The sequence below is a fragment of the Sebastes umbrosus genome, chromosome 10 (genome assembly GCF_015220745.1).
Source record: "Sebastes umbrosus isolate fSebUmb1 chromosome 10, fSebUmb1.pri, whole genome shotgun sequence".
Classification (NCBI taxonomy): Eukaryota; Metazoa; Chordata; class Actinopteri; order Perciformes; family Sebastidae; genus Sebastes; species Sebastes umbrosus.
The window spans coordinates 31,349,468-31,374,323 of NC_051278.1; the positions used below are offsets into that span (position 1 = coordinate 31,349,468).

The 24,856-nt window shown below is 39.1% G+C and overlaps 3 protein-coding genes and 1 long non-coding RNA gene across 4 annotated transcripts in view; 2 read left to right on the forward strand and 2 right to left on the reverse strand.

The window, feature by feature from the left end:
* Positions 1 to 3,819, reverse strand: part of abcg5 (ATP-binding cassette, sub-family G (WHITE), member 5) — a 20,510-nt gene extending 16,691 nt beyond the window's left edge. The window contains exons 1-2 of the mRNA XM_037781662.1: positions 3,180 to 3,819; positions 1,622 to 1,743 (exon numbers count right to left, since the gene is read on the reverse strand). Of these exons, the coding sequence (XP_037637590.1) occupies positions 1,622 to 1,743; positions 3,180 to 3,349 (292 nt within the window). The 5' untranslated portion in view covers positions 3,350 to 3,819. The remainder of the gene's footprint in view (positions 1 to 1,621; positions 1,744 to 3,179) is intronic.
* Positions 1 to 15,993, forward strand: part of LOC119495324 — a 27,853-nt gene extending 11,860 nt beyond the window's left edge. Inside the window, exons 2-3 of the long non-coding RNA XR_005208445.1 lie at positions 1,253 to 1,255; positions 15,982 to 15,993. This is a non-coding gene — a long non-coding RNA (uncharacterized LOC119495324). The remainder of the gene's footprint in view (positions 1 to 1,252; positions 1,256 to 15,981) is intronic.
* On the forward strand, positions 3,917 to 15,383 carry abcg8 (ATP-binding cassette, sub-family G (WHITE), member 8). Its single transcript, XM_037781661.1, has 13 exons — positions 3,917 to 3,961; positions 5,316 to 5,417; positions 5,556 to 5,703; positions 7,370 to 7,608; positions 7,878 to 8,010; positions 9,418 to 9,687; positions 10,015 to 10,174; positions 10,612 to 10,713; positions 11,027 to 11,226; positions 12,842 to 12,918; positions 13,095 to 13,362; positions 13,467 to 13,594; positions 13,858 to 15,383. Exons 1-13 carry the CDS (start codon positions 3,917 to 3,919, stop codon positions 13,993 to 13,995), a joined length of 2,010 nt encoding a protein of 669 aa, XP_037637589.1. The 3' UTR covers positions 13,996 to 15,383.
* Positions 15,994 to 18,396: 2,403 nt separating the features above from the next.
* The window catches only part of lrpprc (leucine-rich pentatricopeptide repeat containing), a 91,105-nt gene continuing 84,645 nt past the window's right edge, over positions 18,397 to 24,856 (reverse strand). Inside the window, 3 exon segments of the mRNA XM_037781654.1 lie at positions 18,397 to 18,678; positions 22,585 to 22,727; positions 24,737 to 24,821. Of these exon segments, the coding sequence (XP_037637582.1) occupies positions 18,607 to 18,678; positions 22,585 to 22,727; positions 24,737 to 24,821 (300 nt within the window). The 3' untranslated portion in view covers positions 18,397 to 18,606.

Genomic DNA, 24,856 nt, shown 5'->3' on the forward strand with positions numbered 1-24,856 from the left:
TCTTGAAGACCGTCTCAAAGCTCTTATTTCTGCACGGAGGAGCGAGGAGGGATCTCTGAGGAGCGATGAGCGAGGATACACAAGAGCAGCTTTCAGGGAAGTCTTTTACCGACCGACACGCCCCCTTTTTGGATATCAGTCACTGATTGGACGTTGCTGCCGACCGGATTGATCTGATAACTTTACCTCTCAAAGTCGCTGAGTTTCATAACGGAGTGAAGACAGATCACAGAGTAAACGTTTTATATTTTAGTGGTCTTCTGATTCACCGTCTAGTTAAACTCTGTGTTAATTGTAGCTCTGAACAGCAGCAGAAGGACCTGTGGTATCTCTCCTTCACACACCTTTTGTAGTCCGTCTTCAGAACATGGTAGTTTTACCACGGCAGAACCACATCACTAACATCCGCCGCCGTCGCATCATTATCACGGAGCCTAGTGACAGTGCAGTCGGACTCTGAACACCACGGTTGTCTTTTCTTAAAGAGACTATTTGTAAGATTCAGAAATGCTGCTTAACAGCGACACCTGTGGCCTTGAAATCAACGAAAGTCAGCGTCGAGCTCGCGCTTGCTCGCTCTACATAGACATGAAAGAGCATCGCTCAATACAGTGAGGAGACAGACGTCAGCTAAAACCACAATATCACTCTATATTTCAGCTGCTTGGCAGTAATGTTAGCTGACCAGACGAAAGTCTCTCCATGAATCACTGCTGATCCTAGTGTTGGCTTTTCCTGCCTCAGCGCAGGCTTCAGCAGCGGGGCTCCTCAACGAGTTACATCATCGCCTCCCGACCGCAGCCGGCAGCCGAAGTCACCGGCACCTGGTCGGTAACGAGACGATAACGTAACTCGTTGAGGAGCCCCGTCACTTCACAAGACACGGAAAACCTCTGTTGGTCTGGAGGAGCTGCAGCATTTATTTCTGCACAAATGTCCACTCTACATTCACTAGATATTCTCAGAGCTAAACTAACTCTTCTGCAGTGTGGAGTGAGCGCGCGTTCACGTCTAGAGGTGGAGCGAGACAGCGCGCTGTCTGAGTGAAGGAGAGCAGGCAGCGGAGACGAGGCTCCGGCCTCACGCAAGCGCGCATATGCGAGCGCGCATGTGTGCCGACCCGCTACATTTATACGCTTCAAAAGTTACAAACAGTCCCTTTAAGACCTTCTGAATTCTCCTCCTCATCTTTCCTTGACCTTGTGACGTTTTCCATTGAGGTCAAAGAAAAGTGGTTAGGAAAAGATGTTAGGACGTAATTTTTTTACTTTTCGACCTTAGCCATATTTCCTGGTCTCTCCATGCATCCCTGGTGGGAGGGACTAAGACGCAAGGGAAAGATGCAAGTGAGGGAATCGCGGCTGCAATTAAGAGACTTGGGATGTACCCAAAGCGTCAGTATATGACGAGGTAGGATGAGAACATGTGGGAGCAATACGTGTGACCATTTTCACACTCTAGCCTGAATGAAAGGTCCTGTCAAAATGTAAGAGTGTCTAATAACTAAATCACTCATATCAGATCTGATCTTATTGTAGTTATGTTCCTAAAAATATCCTTTCAGAGGATAAACACTTAAACACGTTTAAACACTCTTGCTCTTTGGACTGGAAGCGCAAACCTGAATTGCCCAGTATGCCCATGATCTGTCCACTGTCTACGTGGAAGGAGACATCATTGAGGATCTGACGAGTCCATCGCTTCTTGTAGGAGGGTAAGTCCCACCACGGACCCACACGCTCACTGGAACACAGACATTTTCAACATCAATATTTTCTAACATTCCCAGAACAGAATCAATCCCCGCTATGAAAATGATAATCATTTCATTTGAAAGTATGTAAGTAGTTATCAACAATCAACAATGTGTTTTATTTGACACTAGATAATAAGACAGAATGTCCCCATGTGTTACACATTACATTTCTATTTCTGCTATTTCATTAGAAATGAGAGTTAGAGCGAGTCAAATTGTAGATGATTCAACCCAAAACTGCCTGTCAGAAAAGAGCATCAAGAATCATATTGTCATGAACTGTATTCCTATAATCATCAATCCCACAATGATAAACTCAGGCCTCCTATTTGCCCAACCTGTACCTGCACCTGTGTAAACTGTCCACTAATAATTAGTAATTCTAATTTAATTGTATTTCTTTGTTCTGTCTGATTGTGTGTACAATCTTATCTTTTGTCTCTTTTCTCTTTTCCATCCTTTTAATATTTGTTTCTCCTTTTCTAATGCAGTGATTGTCAAAGTGGGGACCAGGGACCCCCAGGGGTCCGAGAAAAGTTTTCAGATTCATTAATTTAAATTGCCATGATATAGATTTAAAAAAAAAAAAGACTTCATAGTTCAGCGAATAATATTTAGATTTTTAAAACTATACCGTATAATAGTTCAGAAATCCTATTCTAATCTAAGCAATCTATAACTCTTATAATCTGCAAATATGTTTAATACGTGTCTAATAGGGGTGTCGCGATATGGCGATAACTGTGATATTTAAAAATGAAATATGTATATTATGTTAATAATATACAGTACATAATGTAAATAATCCAGCACTTCTTAAATCACGCTTTTGTACAGTTATGGTTACAGACTCTCTCTTCACCTTCCTACGCTCGCACACAATAAACAGTTAACGTTAAAGATGTATTTGACTGATTGATAGCATTCTTATTTTTTTTTCAAATTTGCTATAGATATCGTGATAATATTTTTATCGTGAATTCTTCTGGCCACGTTAATCATGTAGTGAAAATCTGAAAGCCCTAATGTCTAATATCTTTCTAGCACATTTCTCTTGTGCTGTTCTTTCACATAACTAAAACTATAGAAGTGTAAAAAAACAAATAGGCTACATCATATTATTCCAAGGGACATACGAGACATATGAGTTGGTCCCCGGTATATTCTCTATCTTGTGAGGGGTTCATGGCTGAAAAAAGATTGAAACTCTGTTCTAATGTATTAAGGTATACCTCGGAGAGTGCCCTAATCAAGCCCCTGAGGGTTATATATTAATTTGTAATTTTGCACATGTGTAAACAAATAAACTAAACTACATGTGCATAATAATACAACATCATTTATATCATGTCATCTCATTGATTCTTAGAGTCTGTTATTGTCTCAGTCATCCTCTTGTACACTCTGTGTTGGCAGCTTTTACCTGACGGTGTAGGAGATCTTGCTGACACTGAGACAACAGGAGGGCTCTGATCGCTCCTCTCCACCGTCCCTCCCCACATCCCTCTTCACCTCCGACACAAACTTGTAGGACTCTCTACTTTTGGTCCCGTTCTCTGGCTCCACCGCCTGCACTGAATAAACTTTGTTCATGTCTCCAGCGGACAGTCTGCTTCTCCAAACAATGATCAAGTCCGTCTCAGATCAGTTTGTTCATATCCACGCAGCATGTGAAGCTCTAAAGTCGAGTCGTCCTGCAGGTCCAAACTTTGTTTCTCTGCACTCGTTCCCTGTACAGAGCAGGAGAGCAGCGGTGTCTCTCAGGAACAATAAACACACAGTGACCTCCGCGTTATCTCAGAGAACTTTGATCTGGAGCTGTATAAAACTAGACAAAAAACACAACACACACCCCAGCTGTGGAGATTGACAGGCTGGCTGTCTTGCCTCAGTCCTCAAAATTGTGCCCTGTGACCAGAAAAGCAGACGCAGAGGAACTGACGTGACATGAACTTGGACGCTTTGAGAAAGAAGGCTGAGACGAGAGGAGATCTTCAGCTGGACTGGAGTCAAACTAGCTAACAAAGAGAGTCAAAGGGGAACAACAGGAGGAAAACAACGGCGGATACCCGTAGAGAGAAAAAGAGAGGAGCCGAACAGAAGAAGAAAAAGGGGAGCGTTGACCTCTTGACCCTACAAAAGTCAACCAGCAACTGTGTCATGGACACAGACACCGGCCTCAATCATGTAAACAGCACCTCACAGGTCAGTTTGTTACATGGGATCACAAGGCATTGGTTTTAAGTTCCTCTGCTAATATACTAATATACTTTGGTTAAATCAAAACCATGTCTAATCGTTCTGTTGATTCCTTTCATCCCCACCCCCACCATCCACTGAGCTACTCTCTCTGACTGCTGCATAACCTCTGATTGTATTCACTGAACCGTGTGTGCCTGAATCAGATTATAATTATAATGTGGGTATGAAAGTTTGTTTAATGAGATAAAATAAGCAATAATTTATTATTTCCTTCAACAAAGGACCCCAATTTGCAGTAAAAAGTATATAATTTTATTTGACGTCAACTTCAAATGCTAAAGTAATTTAGATTTTATCTATAAAATATGAATACATTTCTCTATGAATGCTCAAAATTAGTATTTTACTATTTACATTTATTTGGCTTTACTCCTCTCCTCTTTGACAATCGATGCATTAGGATTTACTTCCATGTTTTTATATTTTTCTGTTTTGTAGTTTGCAGATTGAATGTGCAGCTTTCAGTCCCTATGTTCTAGTTTGTTTATATTTCCTTTTCCCAGTTCTTCCCACAATGCATCATCCATTTGTTTCTACAATGAATGTGTGACCTTTTGTAAAAACCTTGCTCTACTTGACCAGGATAGTTTATCTAAAAAGATTCAGTTTCATCTGAAGTTTGGTTTAATAGCATTGGAATGTATGGTTTCCACGGACTCTACTGTATTATTTCAGTAACCCCATTAACTGGTTAGAACAGCTGCATGAACAATGGCAACATTTTGAGTGTCCGAACTACGTAAAGAAACTCGGCAGATTAATGTCTAAAAGAAAAGCAACCAGGAGGGTCTGAGAACTGGATGTTCATGTCACTAGAAGCCATATCAGCTATTTTACATGACATCTATATACATGTAACATACAGTAGATGGGCTGTGAGCATGTGCTGCATTTTGAAATGTACATTTTTACTTTTAGTTTCTTGGAGAGATTTAAGGATTACATGATAGCCGTAATATTAGGGACATTTTCAAAAGGACTCTGGACCCACAAAAGGCAACTATTTGCACACATGCACACATCCTTACCTCTTGCATGCACATAGTTTGGGATAATGTTCTCAGCTGATTTTCACAGATAGTGTGCATGCAAGCAATGCATTAATTATTATTCAAACCAATTACAAATTAATGATTATTGGCAACTCGGTAAGAGTTTTATAACTCTTAACTGATCTTTACTTTCACCGATTTTATTGCAGGTTGTCCTTCAGATCCGATATGAATACAGATAAAAACATGTCAAAGGAGTCCTTGCTTCTATGAAACTCGTTGACCTGTCTCCTCCTCTTTAACAGCATCAAGACACCGAGTTGTTCTCGTCTGAAGAGGACAGCAGCCTCTACTTCACCTACAGTGGAGGGCGCAATGAGCTGGAGGTCAGCGACCTGCACTATGAGGTAACTGACGGGCAGCCGCTCTGCTCTCGTATACGCAGTTATCTATAGCTTGTAACTGTTGCATGTCTGGACTGCATTATGTGCATGTTTTATGTGCGCATTGTGTAAATGTGTGTGCTTGTGTGTTTGTGCTCCCAGGTGGACACAGCGGCTCAGATCCCCTGGTATGAGAGGTTATCAGAGTTCAAGATGCCGTGGGAGATGAAAGGGAACAAGCAGACAGCCATCAACAAGCTCAGCCTGCGAGTCCGCAGCGGACAGATGCTGGCTGTCATCGGCAGCTCAGGTGACACACACACACACACACACACACACACACACACACACACACACACACACACGTATTTATAGACAATATCAGGACTTTTGAACAAAACAATACAAATGGGGACGTGCCTTTCCCAAGGTCCCAGAGACCTGGGAATCAAAGTATTTCCGAGCAGTGCTTATACGAATACATCCATCTGTTTAGATTTTGTCTAAGGCCATATTTAGGTCAGACCTGATTTTAATGCTACGGAGGCTGTAGAACACTGTGGCGAGCTCAGAAAAATGAGGACGCCAAAAATGTCTTCATTTTTACGAGCGTCCTGATATTGAAAGTGTGTTATCACAAAATAGTCCTCATTTGTCATGAAAACAAGTACACACACACACACACACACACACACACACACACACACACACACACACACACTTATGAAAAAGTAGTATACTTCAAGTTTATGTAAAGTTCAAGTATATTTCCTAAGTATACTTTATGTAATAAGTATACTAATATCAATGTTCTAGCAGTATACTTGTAAGTGTACTACTTCAATACTTCTTGTCGCTGAATTGGCCCACTTTTTAATATATAAAAGTATACTTTTAAGTGTACTTTAAGTATAAGAACAGTAAACTTTGAGTACATAGCTAGTTTACATCTAAGTTGTATTTTGTACTGCAACTATACTATGAAGTGAACTATACTACAAGTGAACTTATAGGTATACTTTTAGTTTACTGTTATATACTTGTAGCCCACTTTTTATTTCATGAAAGTACACTTTAAACTAGTATACTCTCAGTGAACTACTAGTTTAAAAGTTTTTACTGCAAGTATACTTGTAAGTTTTATTTAACTTATCGTATTTAGCCAATGATTCATGCAGTACAAAAGAGACTTGCTTCTTTTGCTATTTGGCTTGATGTTTTGTGATGAGATTAAAAAAAAAAATATATTTTTTTTTTCTCGCATGCCTCCAGGGTGAACGGAGAATGTAAAAACTTAGAAAATTCCTGATGAATTGAAGTAAATTCATATCAAAGCACACATTTACAAACTCTCACACCCTCTAATAGGCTACTCTATCAAAAAGTAAGCATAGGCCAAATATACTTAGACTTTTCTGTATACTTGTCAGTATAAGCCAAGTATACTTAGGTATCATTTTGTTAAGTATATCTCTGATAAGTACATAAAAAGTAAACTGAAAGCATACTCTCTTATTTAAGTTTAAAAGAAGTATACTAATAGCACACTTGAATACAATTATTTTTGGTAAGGGCACACTGAGTATTACCATTTCTAATCAAGGTTATACATGTAATAGCCTCGTGGGATGATGTCATTGTTCCACCTGCTTTTCTGCTGTCAAGCTTGGCTAAGGACCTCATGTCAGCAGCATTGTTCACATGGACAACCCAAGACTCCATGACATGAAACACTATTACACAACAGAGAAACAATAAAAACTCTATTTTTCTTTAAACTCCAGCTACATGAATGGAATGGAATAAAACATCTGCTACGTTTGGAGACTAATCAATGTCCCAAACCTAATGTAGTACATGTAGTTCATGCCTCCTGAAACCGTGCTCACTGTTTTGCTTATGTGCTCTTTTTTACTTGTATATTGTTTTGTTTTGTTTTGATGCGTCATCTTTTATTTAAAATCATCTTCTCCCAGGTTGTGGTAAAACATCTTTGCTGGACATAATAACTTGTCGCGATGAGGGCGGCACGATGACGTCTGGTCAGGTTCTGATTAACGGGAAGCCCAACACGCCGCAGCTGGTGAAGAAGAACATCGCTCATGTCCGGCAAGACGACCGGCTTCTTCCTCACCTCACTGTTCGCGAAACTCTCGTGTTTGTTGCCAAACTGAGGCTTCCCACCCACTTCACACAGGCTCAGAGGGACCAGAGGGTAAGATTAAACCATATCCAGATAGACACAGAATGTACACGACACAAAGACATCTTGTAATACAAACACTGACCTCATACTTGAGATGTTGCGCTGTGCATATAATCTACATTTGGACCAGTTGTGATGGCGGTGTCAAGTTCTTTTTCCTCAAAATATACTGAGCTGAAATAAACAATAAGATGAACTGTTCTGTGTGATGTGAGAGACAGATGTTATACTGTAAGTTACATGTGACAGACTGAAGTCTCTGCGGTTTTCTGTCACAGGTGGATGATGTCATCGCAGAGCTGCGGCTGCGACAGTGTGCTCACACCAGGGTGGGAAACGACTTTGTGAGGGGTGTTTCTGGAGGAGAGAGGAGGAGAGTCAGTATAGCTGTACAACTTCTCTGGAATCCCGGTGAGAGAAAAAACAGACAACCTCTTCAACTCTTGATTTTAACTTTCATTTTGAACTTTACTTTTATTGAACTGGCTTGTAATTTACTCATAAAATTGAAAAATCTTGGTCAAATTTAGCAGGAAGATTCACATGCAGATTCTCCTCAAGGAAGATCTGTGAGGAAAAACTGGCCATTTTCACAGGGGCCCCTTGACCTCTGACCTCAAATTATGTGAATGAAAATGGGTTCTATGGGTACCCACGAGTGCCCTTTAAAGACATGGCCACTTTATGATAATCACATGCAGTTTGGGGCAAAAACCATGCAGTATTAATATTGCCTATTCTGAAAATAGTTTCCGGGGTCCTTAAACAGTCTTGGAATTGCATAAATTGGGTATCACTGTCAAGCTGAGACTCTTGTGGATCCAAAGAGCCCAACTGTGTTCATGTGTGATGATGTTAGTCCTCATAGTAACCATTTCACTGTAGTGAGACCATTTTTTGAAACTTGACCTCACTGTATAAAATGACCTGTGGTGACCTCTAGGATAATCACAGCCTCATGAAACTTTACAGCCCCAAACTAGAGACCTAGAGCATTCAGAGGATGGATGGATCAGACTAGAGACCTAGAGCATTCAGAGGATGGATAGATCAAACTAGAGACCTAGAGCATTCAGAGGATGGATGGATCAAACTAGAGACCGAGAGCATTTAGAGGATGGATGGATCAAACTAGAGTCCTAGAGCAGTCAGAGGATGGATGTATCAAACTAGAGACCTAGAGCATTCAGAGGATGGATGGCTTTCCTAGCTAGGTTGACAATGAGGGGGTTTCTGAGCAGTTTACACAACAGACGAAATCGCCGAAAAATGCAATTCTTGCAGACATCTTCAAATGTCAAAAGTTTTGAAACCAAATCACAGCATGGCTTTTTCTATGGTGTTCCTCAAGGTCTTGGTGTCTTAATGTGGTATTTTGGAGGGATTATTGATCATTCTTATCAATTCTTGAGTGGTAAAAAATGGTTAAATTTAGCACCAAATCTGTGTAACAAATGATATCAATCCAAAAATTGCTGCAACAACTTATGAGACATAAGTGACCATCACGAACGTTCACACACTTTCACAATTTTTATCAATTAATGAATGAATTAATTCATGTTTATTTCTTATTTATGAGTAGAACATCTTGACACACTGAGCTGGATCCCCCTTAAAAAAGACAAAAATGGGTTTGTGGGTCTCAGAGCATTTTTTGGGGCTAACTATACTATTACTTTTTTATGCCATTTTTTTATGGCATACTTTACTATGATTTTTTTTACGATATCATTTATGGCATACTTTACTATAAATTTTCATGACCGGTAGGTTGTGTCTTATATGGATTATTGAACTTGTGTTTTTACATTTCAGGTATTTTGATCTTGGACGAGCCCACGTCAGGTTTGGACAGCTTCACGGCCCACAACCTGGTGATCACGCTGTCCCGCCTGGCCCGCGGAAACCGTCTGGTCCTGCTGTCGGTCCACCAGCCTCGGTCTGATATCTTCCAGCTATTTGACCTCGTCGTCCTGCTGTCATCGGGTTCTGCCGTTTACTGTGGCGCTGCTCATGACATGGTACCTTACTTCACCGCCCTGGGATACCCCTGCCCACGATACTGCAACCCCTCTGACTTCTATGGTTAGTGTGTGTGTAGGAAGCTGTCAAAAACAGCATGAAGTGGTGCTTCTTTCCAGCGCCCAACAATGTCTGAAAGTTCTTATCACCCCAACACTCATTGGCAACAAGAAGGAAATTTAGCACCAAGAAATGTGCCACCAAAAGCAGCTTTAAAATGGTCAAAATGTTTTCAGCATCCGTCCTATTAATGCTAATACTATACTCTATACTCTTGAGACATCCATGGTGTCATTTGTGACCCATTCTTCTTTATAAACCTGTTTACTTATTCAAGCTTCATTTTGTTGGTGTGTGTGTGTCTCTGTGTGTGTCTGTGTGTGTGTACAGTTGATCTGATCAGTATAGACCGGCGTAATCCAGAGCAAGAGGCCAAGTGTTTGGAGCGGTCCACAGTTCTGGCTGAGCACTTCATGGAAAAGGTCAGAGACACCGACGATCACATGTGGAAACCAGCTGGGACCAACACAGCACCCACACAGACTGAAAGGTAGCTGTGTGTTTAAGTTTGCCCTTTTTTCCCCACCTTTTCTTTATCTATACATTCACATATTTTCCACATAACTTTTCTCTTGTTTCCACTTATCTTGTCCTACAATTTTTCATCTAGTTCTCCTCTCATTACCTCCCCCTGTCCCTTACAATGACATATATAAAGGCAGGGTTGGGTTCTCACTTATCTCAGCAGCAGCTACAGCAGCAGCTACAAGGCATTTTTGTGTTGCTTGAACAGGTTTGAGTGACCCGTTTCAGAGGCAACATTCTTTGTGGTCAAGTTTTTAGCTGTGGACTCAAAACAGGACATTTTGAAGTGAATTTTATTCATTTCTAGAGATTCATCCATTAATAATTTAATAATATTTGATGGGAAACTTGTTCCAGTGTGCTATACACTGACCACATGATCCACTGTTTTCCCTCCTGCAGCCCTCAGCAGCTGATCAAAGTAAAAGGAGAGGAAGTAATCGACATTTCCAAGCATATAAACAGACTGCCTGGCCGACTACACCAATTCACGACCCTCATCAGGTAAGAGCAACTCACACGGATGTGTTACAGCAGCGGCTCACAACCCTTTTTGTCCGTTTTACGGATATTATAATATTTTTTATGGTCCTGGAATTGTCAATGTTTGGGTTTGATCTCTTTTGTCTTTTTTTTGATAGGTTTGATCAGTTTTGCATTTGTGCTTCTACTACTTTTAAATCATTTATCCTTTACTTTTACCTATTCATTTTGACTTCTCTGCTCAGTGCAAACTTGTTTTCATAGACTCTCAATTGCAGCAGGTGGTGTTCATGTGTTCATGTTTATTGACCTCCCCTCCTTTCTTCTCCCTCAGACGTCACATGTACAATGACTTCAGGGACCTGGTCACCTTATTGGTCCACGGCTTCGAGGCGCTCCTCATGTCGCTGCTGGTCGGTTGTCTCTACTACGGGGCGGGACAAGAGCGTCTGACCATTCAGGACACAGTCGCCCTCCTCTACATGATCGGAGCCCTCACCCCATTCGCTGTGGTGCTGGATGTCATAGCTAAATGTGAGTAATTACAGCCGGTTCAAGAGTCAGAGCCAGTCTGAAAATCAGTCAAGCAGTTAATAAAGTTCACATACAAATTGAATCTAATCTTGATAGCATCTTTATTGATGCACAGCAGAAACAGATTTCTCTTCATTAGGAACAAGATGAGCAGAAGACTCTCAGCTGAAAACTGCACTCAAATGTCTGCACTTTTTGTTTCCATATTTTTCATTTTTATTACAGTTGTGAAGCATGTCAACACATATGGGACATCTAATTTGGACAAGCATAGCCATTATAACAAGCATCACAACATATTGTTTACAGACAAACTGAAACAAATTAAGAAAATACACAAAAACAAGCAACACAAAGAAAATATTTTTTACATATTATTTGTGTGAAAAGAGCCAGAAATCCTTCAAAGTGCATTTGTGATTGCTGTATTTGCGTTCTTAGAACACAGCTGGCAGAAGTGAATCAAGTCAGTGGAGAAAAACTGTAAGAAGACAAACCAGCCAGAGGTGCACGTAAGACAACAAGAGTCACGGAAATACTGATAAAGCATATAATTAATTAATAACGAATTTTACAATAAAAATTGTTTACAAATTAACTTATTAATCTATGAATTAATAGACTAAATCACAAAGTAATTCATTATTTGACTTTTACTGGGCAATAAAAAAAGGAATTATAAAAAGAATTTACAAATTAAATATTAATCCATCAGTAATAAATAAAATAAAAAACATGATAAAACAGTCAATAAGTACATCATTTAAAAATACATTAATGCATTCATAAATATATAATGGAATTTAAAAAATAAATTGAAAATGTAATTTAAAAAGAGAAATATCTGGATTCACAAATTTCGCAATTTTCTTTCCCATTTTTGCATTTACATTTCCCTGCTGCTTTTCCTACACGCTATTTGATTTAGCTTCTCCTCTTAGCCTTTCCATGACACTTTGGGCCTTGCACTGGTAAAATGAGGTAGAACAAATGCAAATTAGCGATGTGGAGTGTACCAAGCTCTCTCTGATTGGCTATCAATCACATGCCACTTTAGATGAAACCATGCCCACTTCATATGACGAAAGCCTTGAAGCTATTATTACTATTTCCGTGACTCTTGTGGTCCTCTTGAGGTTCAAAACAGTAGGTTATTAAAAGTTATAAAGAAGTCATTAAACAGATTTGTGAGAGATAGAGTTGGACACTGTGTCCTCGGATTCTGAGTTATATTATAATCCGTCTCAACAGTTGCAGAGATAGCAACAGCAAGTAAGTCGGGTTCAAGGTCAAAGTCAAGTGACTACAAGAGTTATAAAACTGATTCCAAGGTCACTTATGACTCTGAGTTGAATACTGTAACAGTGCCCGAGTACAGTATATCACACAAAGGCCCAAGGAAAATAAAAAAATCTCTGAAAAAAACAATTCACACAATATCACAATAGAAATACTACATTTACGTAGCTGATGAGACTCTGTAATTTGTGATATTTGTTGCTGTATTGTGTACCAGCATGCAACAAACTGAAGAACAGCTCCAATCTGCAAGGAAGCCTGATGCCAGAGGTTTATAATGCTGCACCTCATCAGACTAACTTCATGTTATCTGCAGGTCACACAGAGAGAGCCATGCTGTACCACGAGCTGGAGGACGGCATGTACTCCGTCACCTCCTACTTCTTTGCCAAGGTAAACCACGGTGATGAAGCTGCGTCTCCAGTAGGGGTCATCGTCGCTCCATGCTGGAGTCACGCTACAGTACTGTAATGTGATGTTGGAAAGCATGTCTGCATTGCAAATACACCAGCCAGGATCAACACTGAATGTGTTCTGTGTATTTGAATGTATGCTATCTCCACATGCAGGTCCTGGGGGAGTTACCAGAGCACTGCGTGTTCACTCTGGTGTACGGCCTGCCCATCTATTGGCTGGCCGGTCTCAACGAGGCTTCGGACCGTTTCCTGCTCAACTTCATCCTGGTGTGGCTGATGGTTTACTGCAGTCGAGCCATGGCTCTGTTTGTAGCTGCCGCGCTGCCCACCCTGCAGACCTCGGCCTTCATGGGCAACTCCTTTTTCACCGTCTTCTATTTGACCGGAGGTTTCGTCATCAGCATAGAGAATATGTGGCTCGGTGAGGAGACGGATTCATTGTCCCGTGTGAGGATAGAGAACAGCTTGGGGGGAAATGAAAAGATGCTGGTCAGTGTGTGATGTTGCATGTTTTTGACTCCCCAGTGGCCTCGTGGTTCTCTCACGCCTCCTTCATGCGTTGGGGTTTTGAGGGCATGCTGCAGGTGCAGTTCAGAGGCAACAAGTACCCCGTTACCATCCGAAACATCACCATCAATGTCGACGGCATACACGTGAGTTAGAAACAAACACAAATACAGAATCATACATGGGTTTTCATCAAACGGTTCCACATTCTGAATAGTTCTGGTTGTGCCGTTTTGGAGTTTCTTTTTATTAGCATTATTGTATTCACTCCATGTTATAAAAGTTGAAAACTATAATATCAGGCATTAATTGTACGTAAATAAACACAGCTATTAAAACCAAAGTACTGCACATACTGGGATAAACCAAAGTCCTTCTCATCCTGTAACCCTCTCTGTTTGTCTTCGAGGTGGTGGAGGCCATGAACATGAACCAGTACCCTTTGTACTCGTGCTATCTGGTCCTGCTGGCAGTCTGTCTGGTCTTCATGGCGCTCTATTACTTGTCCCTAAAATTCATCAAACAGAAGTCCAGTCAGGACTGGTGAACACATCTGGACCAGTTGCAATAATCAGACCAAATGCACACATCGGAGTCAGGTTTTTACTGTAGGAGGTGTTTTTGCAGCAGTCGAAGGAAGTAGTTTGGGTTCTAGTTCGACTGGTTCGACACTGAGCCATGTTTTCCACTTTCATTTTGCTGTTGTTATTGGGATGTTTTACAGTGACTAAAAGTGCTTAATTCAGGGGAGAAATTCACAATAATTTCAACATCAGAAACTCTGCACTCTTTTTTAAAGGGACTGTATGTAACTTTTTACACGTATAAACGTTTTTTAATAATTTTTATTGCCAATGTGTGAACAAGTTGTAAACTAACATAAAAAATGTGACTTTCTGGGTTTCCTCTATCAGCCTGAAGACTGCTTTTAATGTGAAGAGCCTGGGACGTTTTTTCCGGGAAAAATCCAACAGACGTGACATCATGCACACTCACGAGTGCCTTTATTTTCAGCTCTTTCCAGCTAACAGTGTGCAACCGTAGCTAACGTTTGGTTAGAAATGGAGTCCGCTAACGCCAATAAACGACCAGCCCCCACCACAACTCAGACTCCAACACAAACTCCACGGAAGCACAAGAAAAGCAAAGTTATATCTAGTGAAGCCTGTTTCGCAAAACAGGAATGGGACCGACGTGTGAGGGTGGGGGGGAACTAGTGCTGTGGGAGTGTGTGTGCATGTGGGAGGTGAGAGGGCGCAGCAGCGAGTGTGTGAGAAAACGAGCGAGTAGCGTTGACTTGGCGGCCACAGGTGTCACTGTTAATTTCTGATTCTTACATAATGGTAAAGACACATGAAATAACTGTCCTGCTACGTCAGTAAAGCGTTTAAAGTCACCCTTCTTGATGTATGAAATAATAACTAAAAGTGTGTTAACAGTTTAAACATGGGAATCATTAGAATTTGGATAAGAAAAAAAGTTTTGTTGAAGCACTTGTTGCAGTACCGCTGTCTGCTGCTGGGTGGCAGCAGAGCGCTGCACTAACATCAAAGTTCAAATGAAGGATTTTCTTTTTCTCTCCCTCTCTTCTCCGTCTTGGCAAATGATTAGAGCGCCTCTGGCAGATATCCATCTGCAGCTTTTGCTTGTTCCCTTTTCAATCTTCTTTTTTTTTCTCTACAGCTTTATCTTTTTTTTTTTGTATATGTAAGGTTATTAAGCTTAACAATGTGTGTGCCAGTATAGGGAGCACTGGAAAAAAAAGCCTAGTAGAGATTTAGTAAGTTACACTCAGAAAAAAAAGAGAGCTTGTACTCATGTCCTCATAGATTGAAGATTATGTAAGCCGTGTGTTTTTGTACTGGTGCAAAAGCCTGATAAATATTTCACTAGCGTGGTTTGAGTCCTAATTACTAAAGTATTAAATCAAATTGCTCCACTTGAGCGTGTTTATTTTGGTCGTCATACTCTGCTATCCTTTGACCTGGTCATTCAGTAACATGCTGTAGTCTCTTGTTGCTGTGCAGTTTCATAACATGATTCATGTGATTATTTTCAGTGATTATTCTTCACGTTTTGGTTCTTATTTCAGCACTGCAAAAAATTGCTCAGAAATGGTTCTTCAGGTGAAATCATAAAGGGAATAGTAAAGTAAAGTAACACCTTAATAAGCTTAAATGTTTCGATTGAAAGAAAATTGTGTTCCTGCAATTTTACCCATCCATGTCAACTGTACTCATTTTTATTAGCCAACGCCACAAAAGGAGAAGAATTGCCAAAACAAGCCCTGGTTCATAACAAAAGTTCCCGATGACCCCATGTCACTTCTCCTGCATCTTAATTTGTATCCCAAATAAGCTCCACTAACCCGGGCCGACCCTCTGACGTCAACTAGCACACTATCTTCTTGGGAAACAACCAGCGTGTGTTATCTAAGGCCTGCCTCAGTCGGGGTCAGGAGCAGCTTGTATCACATGAAACAGGAATATCTGGGACCGTAAAGGGTTCACAACCAAGCAGAGGAGGGCTGCAGATGCAGGTCAGGGGACAGAGGAGAGACCTGGGATAGGGCTGGACTGCATGAGACAGCCTTTCATGAATCAAATTGATGCCAGTAATCTTTGAATCACACAATCCATACAACATACTAATTTTGAGTTCACACAAGAAAAAGGTGACATTATAATACTACTCTTCCAAAACGCAATGCATAAAGGAAAGTTTGGAAAAACATTCACATCCTTTACTAAAGTAAAAGTAACAATACCAAAAATGTAAAATATCATAATACATTTAAAATCATACTTATATAAAAGCATATACATATTGTTAATAAAATTGACTTAAAGTATCAAAAGAAAAAATACTCATTATGCATCAGAATGACTCCTATCAGTGTCGTAGTAATACATATGTGTTTTATGTTTTCACTATTACTGAAGCTTTAACGTGTTAACAGCATTTTAATGTAGCTGATCAAGAAGGAGCACTTTTATTAAGTATAAATAGTAGTACTTTTAAGACTTTTCTTAACATACTACTATACTATACTGTGACTTTTTTAATGACTTTTCTGTACATACTATACTATGACTATTATGTTTTTTTCGACATACTATACTATCACTTTTTTATTATAATAATAATAAATAGATTTAAATTTAATTTAAACTTATTTCGAACCTGTAGAATACAAAAAAAGAAAAAATAAAGAAAAAGAGAATGATCATACCAAGAAGTGGACAGCCAGAAAGAGGTAGTTTACATAAAATGAAAAGCATAAGAAAAATAAATTGTCAAACACTTGATGCCTTGATTTACATATTCAAAAAGGAGTGAGAAGAAGTACAAACTTATTTAATCCCACCCTTTCTCCATAAGTCATTCATTAATAATTAACCAGCTTCCTTATTGAGCCATACATATACTCTAATTACATTTTCCTAAATTTGTCTACTATAATTATTACCTTTTATAAATTACCGATATAATTATCCTTATCAAACTATAAATTTGTTATCAATCCAGAATACCAATTCATTACTTATAATATAACTTAATCACAACACCAATTCATTACTTACATATTTAACTTAATCATATTGATTAGTTATCTTTTCTTATATGCACATATTATTTATAATATACAATTTACTATCACTTTTTAATAATTTGTTTTCGACATACTATACTATGACCTTTTAGGATTTTTTTCCACATACTATACTATCACTTTTTTATGACTTTTTTCAACATACCACACTAAAACTTTTTGTTTTTTTTCGAGATACCATACTATAACTTTTTATTGTTTTTTGGACATACTATATTATGACATTTTATGATTTTTTTCGACATACTATACCATGACTTTTTCGACATTGACCTTTCATGATTTTTCTTAACATACTACTATACTATACTGTGACTTTTTTAATGACTTTTCTGTACATACTATATTATGACCTTTTAATGTTTTTAAACATAATTTACTATGACTATTATGTTTTTTTTCGACATACTATACTTTCACTTTTTTATAAATTTTTTTCGACATACTATACTATGAGCTTTAATTTGATTTTTGGACATACTATAATATGACTTTTTAGGATTTTAATACATATTATACTATGATTTTTTTCGACATATTATAATATGACTTCTTATGATTGTTTTCGACAGACTATACCATGACCTTTTATGATTTTTTTTCTACATGCTATACTATATCCACATACATGGGAAATTCACTGACAACGGCCCCCTTAACTAAAGTAAACCTTAAGCCCACACTTACTGTTGCTGCGAGACACAAGGTGTTCTAGCTTCCTCTCTTCCTATGCAGCAAAGTGGCATTTATTTATAGTAATATAATGACTTTTTTTGACATACTATTTTATGACTTTTTTATAATTTTTTTCAACATAGTATTGTATGACTTTTTTTTCAACATACTATACTATGACTTTTTTAATGATATTTTCAACATACTCTGCTATTACTTTTTTATGACTTTGTTTGACATGCTCTACTATGCCCTTTTTTCCCACAAAATGTACAATAAAACAGTTCCAGTAGCACCTCAGAGAACAAAAAGAATTGTTAGAAAACATTTTGCCGTCTGAAGTTTAGTTTGCAGTGACATTCTTAAGTTTGATGTATATTGGTTTCTTGTATACTTACTGCATAAACAGTTTACTTAAAGAGTAGTATTGTATAAACTATATACAGTTTGGAATTGGGACATATTGTGTGCATCATTCATAACCTTCCTGCATTCTAGTGTTTCAGTGTTTCAGGGCCCTGACATCGTGCATACAGACTCTTTGAGACACCTCGATGGAGCTGAGCCATCGTAACGTAATTAGCTCTACTTGTGCTTTTCCTGCTGCCCTGAAAAAAAAGGTTAATTGTACCATTAAATACCTTTAAACCACACAAAGACTCAGGCTCAGAATGTGACATTTATTAGCATAAATACTTCTGTACATTCTCAACATCATCATCAATATTATCAATAGCTCGCAGTGGACAGAGTCTAACATCCAATAGTTATAACACAATACTTTTCACATTTCAGCAACTTATATAAAAAAAGAAAGAGACGAAGGAGGAAAACATCTGGATGGAGGTCAGAGGAGAGGAGGATGAATCTTTATGCCTTGGCTGCCGTCTGGGCTTTGGCAGCTCTCTCTTTCAGCTTGTCTGTATAAAACTTAAAGGACTCCTGGAAAGAGAAAGAAAGATGATTTAGCATCAAACATATACAGAACAAACAGCAATAAATGCTCACCTGTCATAAAGTGAGGTTGTAAAGTGTGTGTGCGTTTCTATCTCGCCTCTTTCCAAAAGCAAGCAGCAGTGGAGCCCTCCTGGGTCTGTCTAAATAGTCTCCACTCTCCAACCAGGTTGTCTCGTTTCATCTTTAAATCCCCATTAATACACAAATTAAGGATTTGTAGCACACTCCCCAAACACACCCTTTGGCTCTCTGCCTCTGTTCCTGGCTAATTAATCAGTGTTTTGATCCAGACAAAGTGTTGTGGTGGGTGTTTTTTGGAGGCGAGAAGGTGAGAGCTTTTCTGCAGATTACGCCGGCTCCTTACATCGTACGTTTGCTTATTAATGTAGTGATTAATGCTGATAAATAGCTGTGTTCACTATAGAAGGAGAGAGAGATCCTGACATGAGGTTGAAACACTTTCAAAAGGGTCAGTTCACCATGATTACAAAGAACTATTTTCTCACTAGATTTGGCTTTGTTTGTCCAGGTTTTGAGAAATCTGTGTGATACCGTGTTTAGTGTGTGTTTCACTTCTGCTGCTCAAAGCAATTACAAATTTAGTTTGTAAAATTCAACTGCAACATTTTCTTTCCAGAAACTGTGTCTCTGATACTCTCGATAATCCATACATCTCACTGTAAACACTGGAACTACTTTCTACTGAAGAAATAGTCCCTGTTAAAACTGTTGACTGTGTTTTGTGGATTATCACAAATAATGGGAACATTGGATCTCTTGCAATAACATTTTCATATTCTTATAATAAATCTCTCACTTTATCCATGAGGTTTGCTTGAGTTTTCCAAGTGAAATTCTGCAAACTCTCTTGACTACTGCAGAAACGTCTTGTAAACTGCTCGGTTCGACTTGATGAATTTGTGAGATGTGATCTTAAGCATAATCGATGCCCCCAAATTGCTATATAAAGCTACCCGTTTGTGGGCACGTTTCATTCACAAAAATGTTACAGAGTAACAAGAGAATAGTGTAAGAAGGAGAACTTGTATACTTTTATATGACTTTTTTATGACATATTATACTAAGACTTTTTTCGACATACTACAGTATACTATGACTTTAAAGACTTGGTTCGACATAATATACTATGACTTTAAAGCCTTTTCTCAAAATTGTGTTTGACCTACCATACTATGACTTTTTTTTACTTTTTCCAACACACTATACTATGACTTTTTTATGACTTATTTCTACATACTATATCATGACTTTTTAATGACTGTTTTTAAACATACTATACTACGACTTTTTTATCGCTTAGTATTCTATGACTTTTTTATTACTTACTATACTACGACTTATTTCTACATACTATATCATGACTTTTTAATGACTGTTTTTAAACATACTATATTATGACTATTTATAACTTTTTTGACATACTATACTATGACTTTTTATGACTTAATATACTACGACTTTTTTTATGACTTACTATCCTATGATTTTTTTTATGGCTTATGAGAATCATTTCATATGAAGTTAATTTAATTTAATTTACAAATGGCAATCATGGTGATAACTGAGATTGGTTAGAATCAACCATTACTGTTCAGGTGATGTTGACTGTCAGGTGTAACAGAGGACAGTCACCTGGACAGCGACCAGCGTGAAGATGCTGAGGCAGCTGTTGGATTTTTCAAGCCAAAATTCTCACGCCTGTAAATTCTAAAAAAAAATCCCATTTGTTCCTCAGCAGCCATGAAGCGTACATCACACTGACATGCAGGGTAAAAAACAGGGTACTTATTGATTTCATTGAACTAAAGTCCATGTTAACTTACATTAAGGCTTTACACATTTTATTTTCCCTCGTGAAGAAAGGCAGACTATCTGTGCGTGATGCGTACGACAGGTCTGGAGACACTAAATTTCATTTTCAAGAGAAAGTTCAAAATAAAATCTGTGAATTTGACAAGTTCTCTTAAATCAATCGAACATGCCACTGAAGAACAAATCTGCTCGTACATTTCTGCTGTTGTCTTTAAGGTGCAGCAATGCATCTTATATAGATGGAGAGGAGAGGAGGGAGAACAACGAGGACAGGTGGGCTTCTACCTGAGATGTACTTATAGAAACTTCTGAACACCACCATGACTGTTCACCTTTCCCTCTCCTTGCAACTCCTCTGGCTCGCCTTTGCTTATAAAACCAAGCAATCACTTAACTATCTTGACATCCGGTGAATAATGCAGCGGCTCCTCTGCCTTCATCCCTCTTTCTCCTTCTATCTTTGCACTGCAGGTGAGTGATGGGAAGGTAAGAGGGGACAGCGCATTAAAGTGCTGGGGCTGAGAGGGCTCTTGGTGTGTGTGTGTGTGTGTGTGTGTGTGTGTGTGTGCGTGTGTGTGTCCTTGGCCAAAAATAGAGCTACATCAAGTTACAAAACGTGCAGTGTGCTGAAATGCTCAAAAACACTCGCTATTGCAGTGACACTGTCTCGCTTACACAATATATGTACTATAACCCCCCACCCACACACACAGTTACAAACTACAAACACAGCAGGCTAGCTGCAGGCCTGTGTATATTGAACTACCCTGAGACTGCTCTGTCACATTACTATGGCACACACACACAGACCAGAGCACACACACCATGGCACGCATTAGGACGCCAGCCGAACAACTGCCAGCACCAGTTTAGGAGCTGCCGTGTGTGTGTGTGTGTGTGTGTGTGTGTGTGTGTTTGTATTTGTACACAGATCTGTTCATAATATGCCGTTCATGCCTGTATGGTTGTATCAATAATATGGATAGGTGTGTGTGCGTGTGTAATCCACTGTGTGCTATTGTAACGTGGGTTAGGAGATAACTAAATGGTATCATTTATAGACTTGCAGTGAAATCATGTGATTACATGATCATGTACCTGAATTATTGATTTCAAACACGCTGTAATAAAAACTAATTTAAACTTGAGTTATTGAAGTTTTTGTTACAGTGTGAAGAGTTTTTAAGTCATTTATAACCGCACAGATCATTGCACTGAACATTGTAACATTTCATATTATTATGATATTGATTTGACCTAGAGCTGAGGCATGTAGTTGGTTTATTGATAAGTCAATTGACAGAAAAATAATCAGCAAGTATTTTGGTAATCAATTAATCCTCAAGACATTTTTAAAGTAAAAATACCGTTTGTTCCCCGGTTCCAGCTTGTCATTTGTGAAGATTTGTTACTTTTCTTAGTCTTATGTGATAGTAAACTCAAGATTTGTTTTAATATTTTGGACTGTTGGTCGAACAAAATAGGCAATTTTTCACTGTTTTCTAGCATTTTACAGAGCAAATGATTAATGGATTGATTGAGAAATGAATCGGCAGATTAACTGATAATGAAAATAATCATTAGTTGCATCCCTAATTTAAACAGCGTCCCCCTGCCACACTCTACTGCAGAGCTGTAAGTGATGTGACATGGTGAGAATTTCAGCTCTCCAACAGTCTGTGCTTTCATTTACCCAGTGCAGGCTGGGAAAGCACTCGTCCATCATTTTCTACTGCTTTCTGGGTCTACTTTCTTTCAACATCTTTTTAAATGCGTTGCTCAAAGGCATATCAAAAGTAGTCATTGAGAGATGAGGAGGGAAAGTTACCTCATTTGTTGTGCTTGTCTGGGAAGTTGAGCTGACAACATTACAATCACAATTTCCTTTTGTAACTTAGAGGACAATCAGTTCTTGTTACTACATGGTTGAAGTCTGTGTGGGTTTTCATTTAGAAGTGGTTTAGTACTTAACATTTCTCAAAAACAGCACATTCAAATACATTCTGTCCAACATCCTTAAACACTGGACCCGATCACAGTGGCAACTGATTTACTCACAGGGGGCTCAGGGAAGGGCACCGTCTCTCCTGCATTGCGGTAAAGCGCAGCCAACCGTTTGAGTGACAGCTCGTCTATGACTGCGTCCTCCTTCTGCATCTGCTCATACAGAGCCTTGGCTGACGATAAGTCCTTATCCAGGGCTGCCAGGCAAGAGGAGGGGGAGAAAAAGTCAGCAAGTGAAAAAAACCAAAAAACATATCAAATTGTTATTTGAATGTAGACATTTAGAAACAATGACGTCATCATTATCGGTGGTGGGATAATCCCGTTATATTCCGCCTTGGTCTTTCACCAATTAATTGGCGCCGAGAACTGATGTCTTAAATGCACATCCATACTGTCCAGTACTTGTATGTAGTACCCGTGCTTTTGCCAGGATAATGGTTTCCTTCTAAAATGCTGCTGGTTGAGCGTGGTAAACCAGCAGCAGGTGGACAAGCAAAAGTTGTGTAGACTACTTTATTTTCCTCCAGTTGTGGAGCAATGATGGAACAGAGGAGAGAAGAAACATTTGGCAAAGGTTCGCTGGCACTTGTAAAATATCATTTTTGCCCCAACCTTGAGTTCACTTAACTTGTAAAAATAAAGCTATTTTCAGGAAGCAACACATAAAGATGAAGCCTTTGGACAGCAAAATACTTATATACAGTTAAATCACATTATTACAAATTATAGATCTTAAATTAGTAACTGTCTGTATTAGGGCTGTCAAGCAATTCAAATAATTAATCACGATTAATTGCAAATTAAATATAATTTGTATCTGTTCAAAATGTACCTTAAAGGGAGATTTGTCAAGTATTTAATACTCTTATCAACATGGGAGTAGGAAAATATGCTGCTTTATGCAAATGTATGTATATATTTATTATTGTAAATCAATTCACAACACAAAACAATGACAGATATTGTCCAGAAACCCTCACAGGTACTGCATTTAGCATAAAACAATATGCTCAAATCATAACAAGGCAAACTGCAGCCCAACAGGCAACAACAGCTGTCAGTGTGTCAGTGTGCTGACTTGACTATGACTTGACCAAAACTGCATGTGATTATCATAAAGTGGGCATGTCTGTAAAGGGGAGACTCGTGGGTACCCATAGAGCCCATTTTCAGTCACATATCCTGAGTTCAGAGGTCAAGGGACCCCTTTGAGAATGGTCATGACAGATTTTCCTCACCAAAATTTAGCGTAAGTTTGGAGCGTTATTTAACCTCCTTCACGACAAGCTAGTATGACACGGTTGGTACCGATGGATTCCTCATGTTTTCTATGTTATTCATGTTTTTCATATGATGCTGCTACAACCTAAAAATCGCAAGTTGCATTAAAGAAACTAGTTGCGTTAAAAAAAAACTTTCGTTATTGCGCTAGCGCTTCAAATTTGACAGCCCTAGTCTGTATACCATCTCCCTCTTCAGGTAGACATGACTGAAATGATGATTGAAATTATGTACTGTGAATCTGAAACAGCATGAATGTGTGTGGTTGTGTTTATCAAAGACACAAAAGTGGAAAGTAAGGTCAAAAAGAGCAAGTTAAAGAGAGAAAAGCAAAAGTACACAGACGGGGCAGAGAACAGAGGCGAGCAGAGCATCACTAACTGTGTTCCCTGTGGAGGCCTTGACCAATCAGCTAGCTGATGCTAATTAAATAGTCATGTCTGCTCATCTCTGGTGTGACAAGGTACGAAGGAGGGGAGATGGGGGGGGGGAGGACATAAGGAGGGGATGTAAATAAAGGAGGGGAGGAGAAAAAAAATTGAGGATAAGAAAGGAGACGGGTAAAAAGGTGGAGAGCAAGAAATGATAGAGGGGAGAAAAAATGTGGGAAGGGTAAAAAAAAGAAAAGTTGAGTGTTGGACAGTGTTGCGATTAGCACGCTAGGCTAACCAGGACAGCTAACTCATTAGAGGACATGTGTTCTTCTAACCCCTGAATGTCTGCCTGCACACACACACACACACACACACACACACACACACACACACACACACACACACACACACACACACTCCTTGACCTGATGCATTGTTAATGTGTCCGCCTGCCGCACTGCTAGTTGCTGCACAACACCCATCCAGGCCTCGTCTTAGTACGTGTGTGTGTGTGTGTGTGTGTGTGTGTGTGTGTGTGTGTGTCTTACCATGACATTTCATCAGGTACGGGTAAAGCACCTCCTTCTCAGTGAAGTCTGGAATCAGGCTCAGCAGGGTCTTGATCTTGCCAACCTGTGCAAACAGACATTCATTTACATACGAGAACA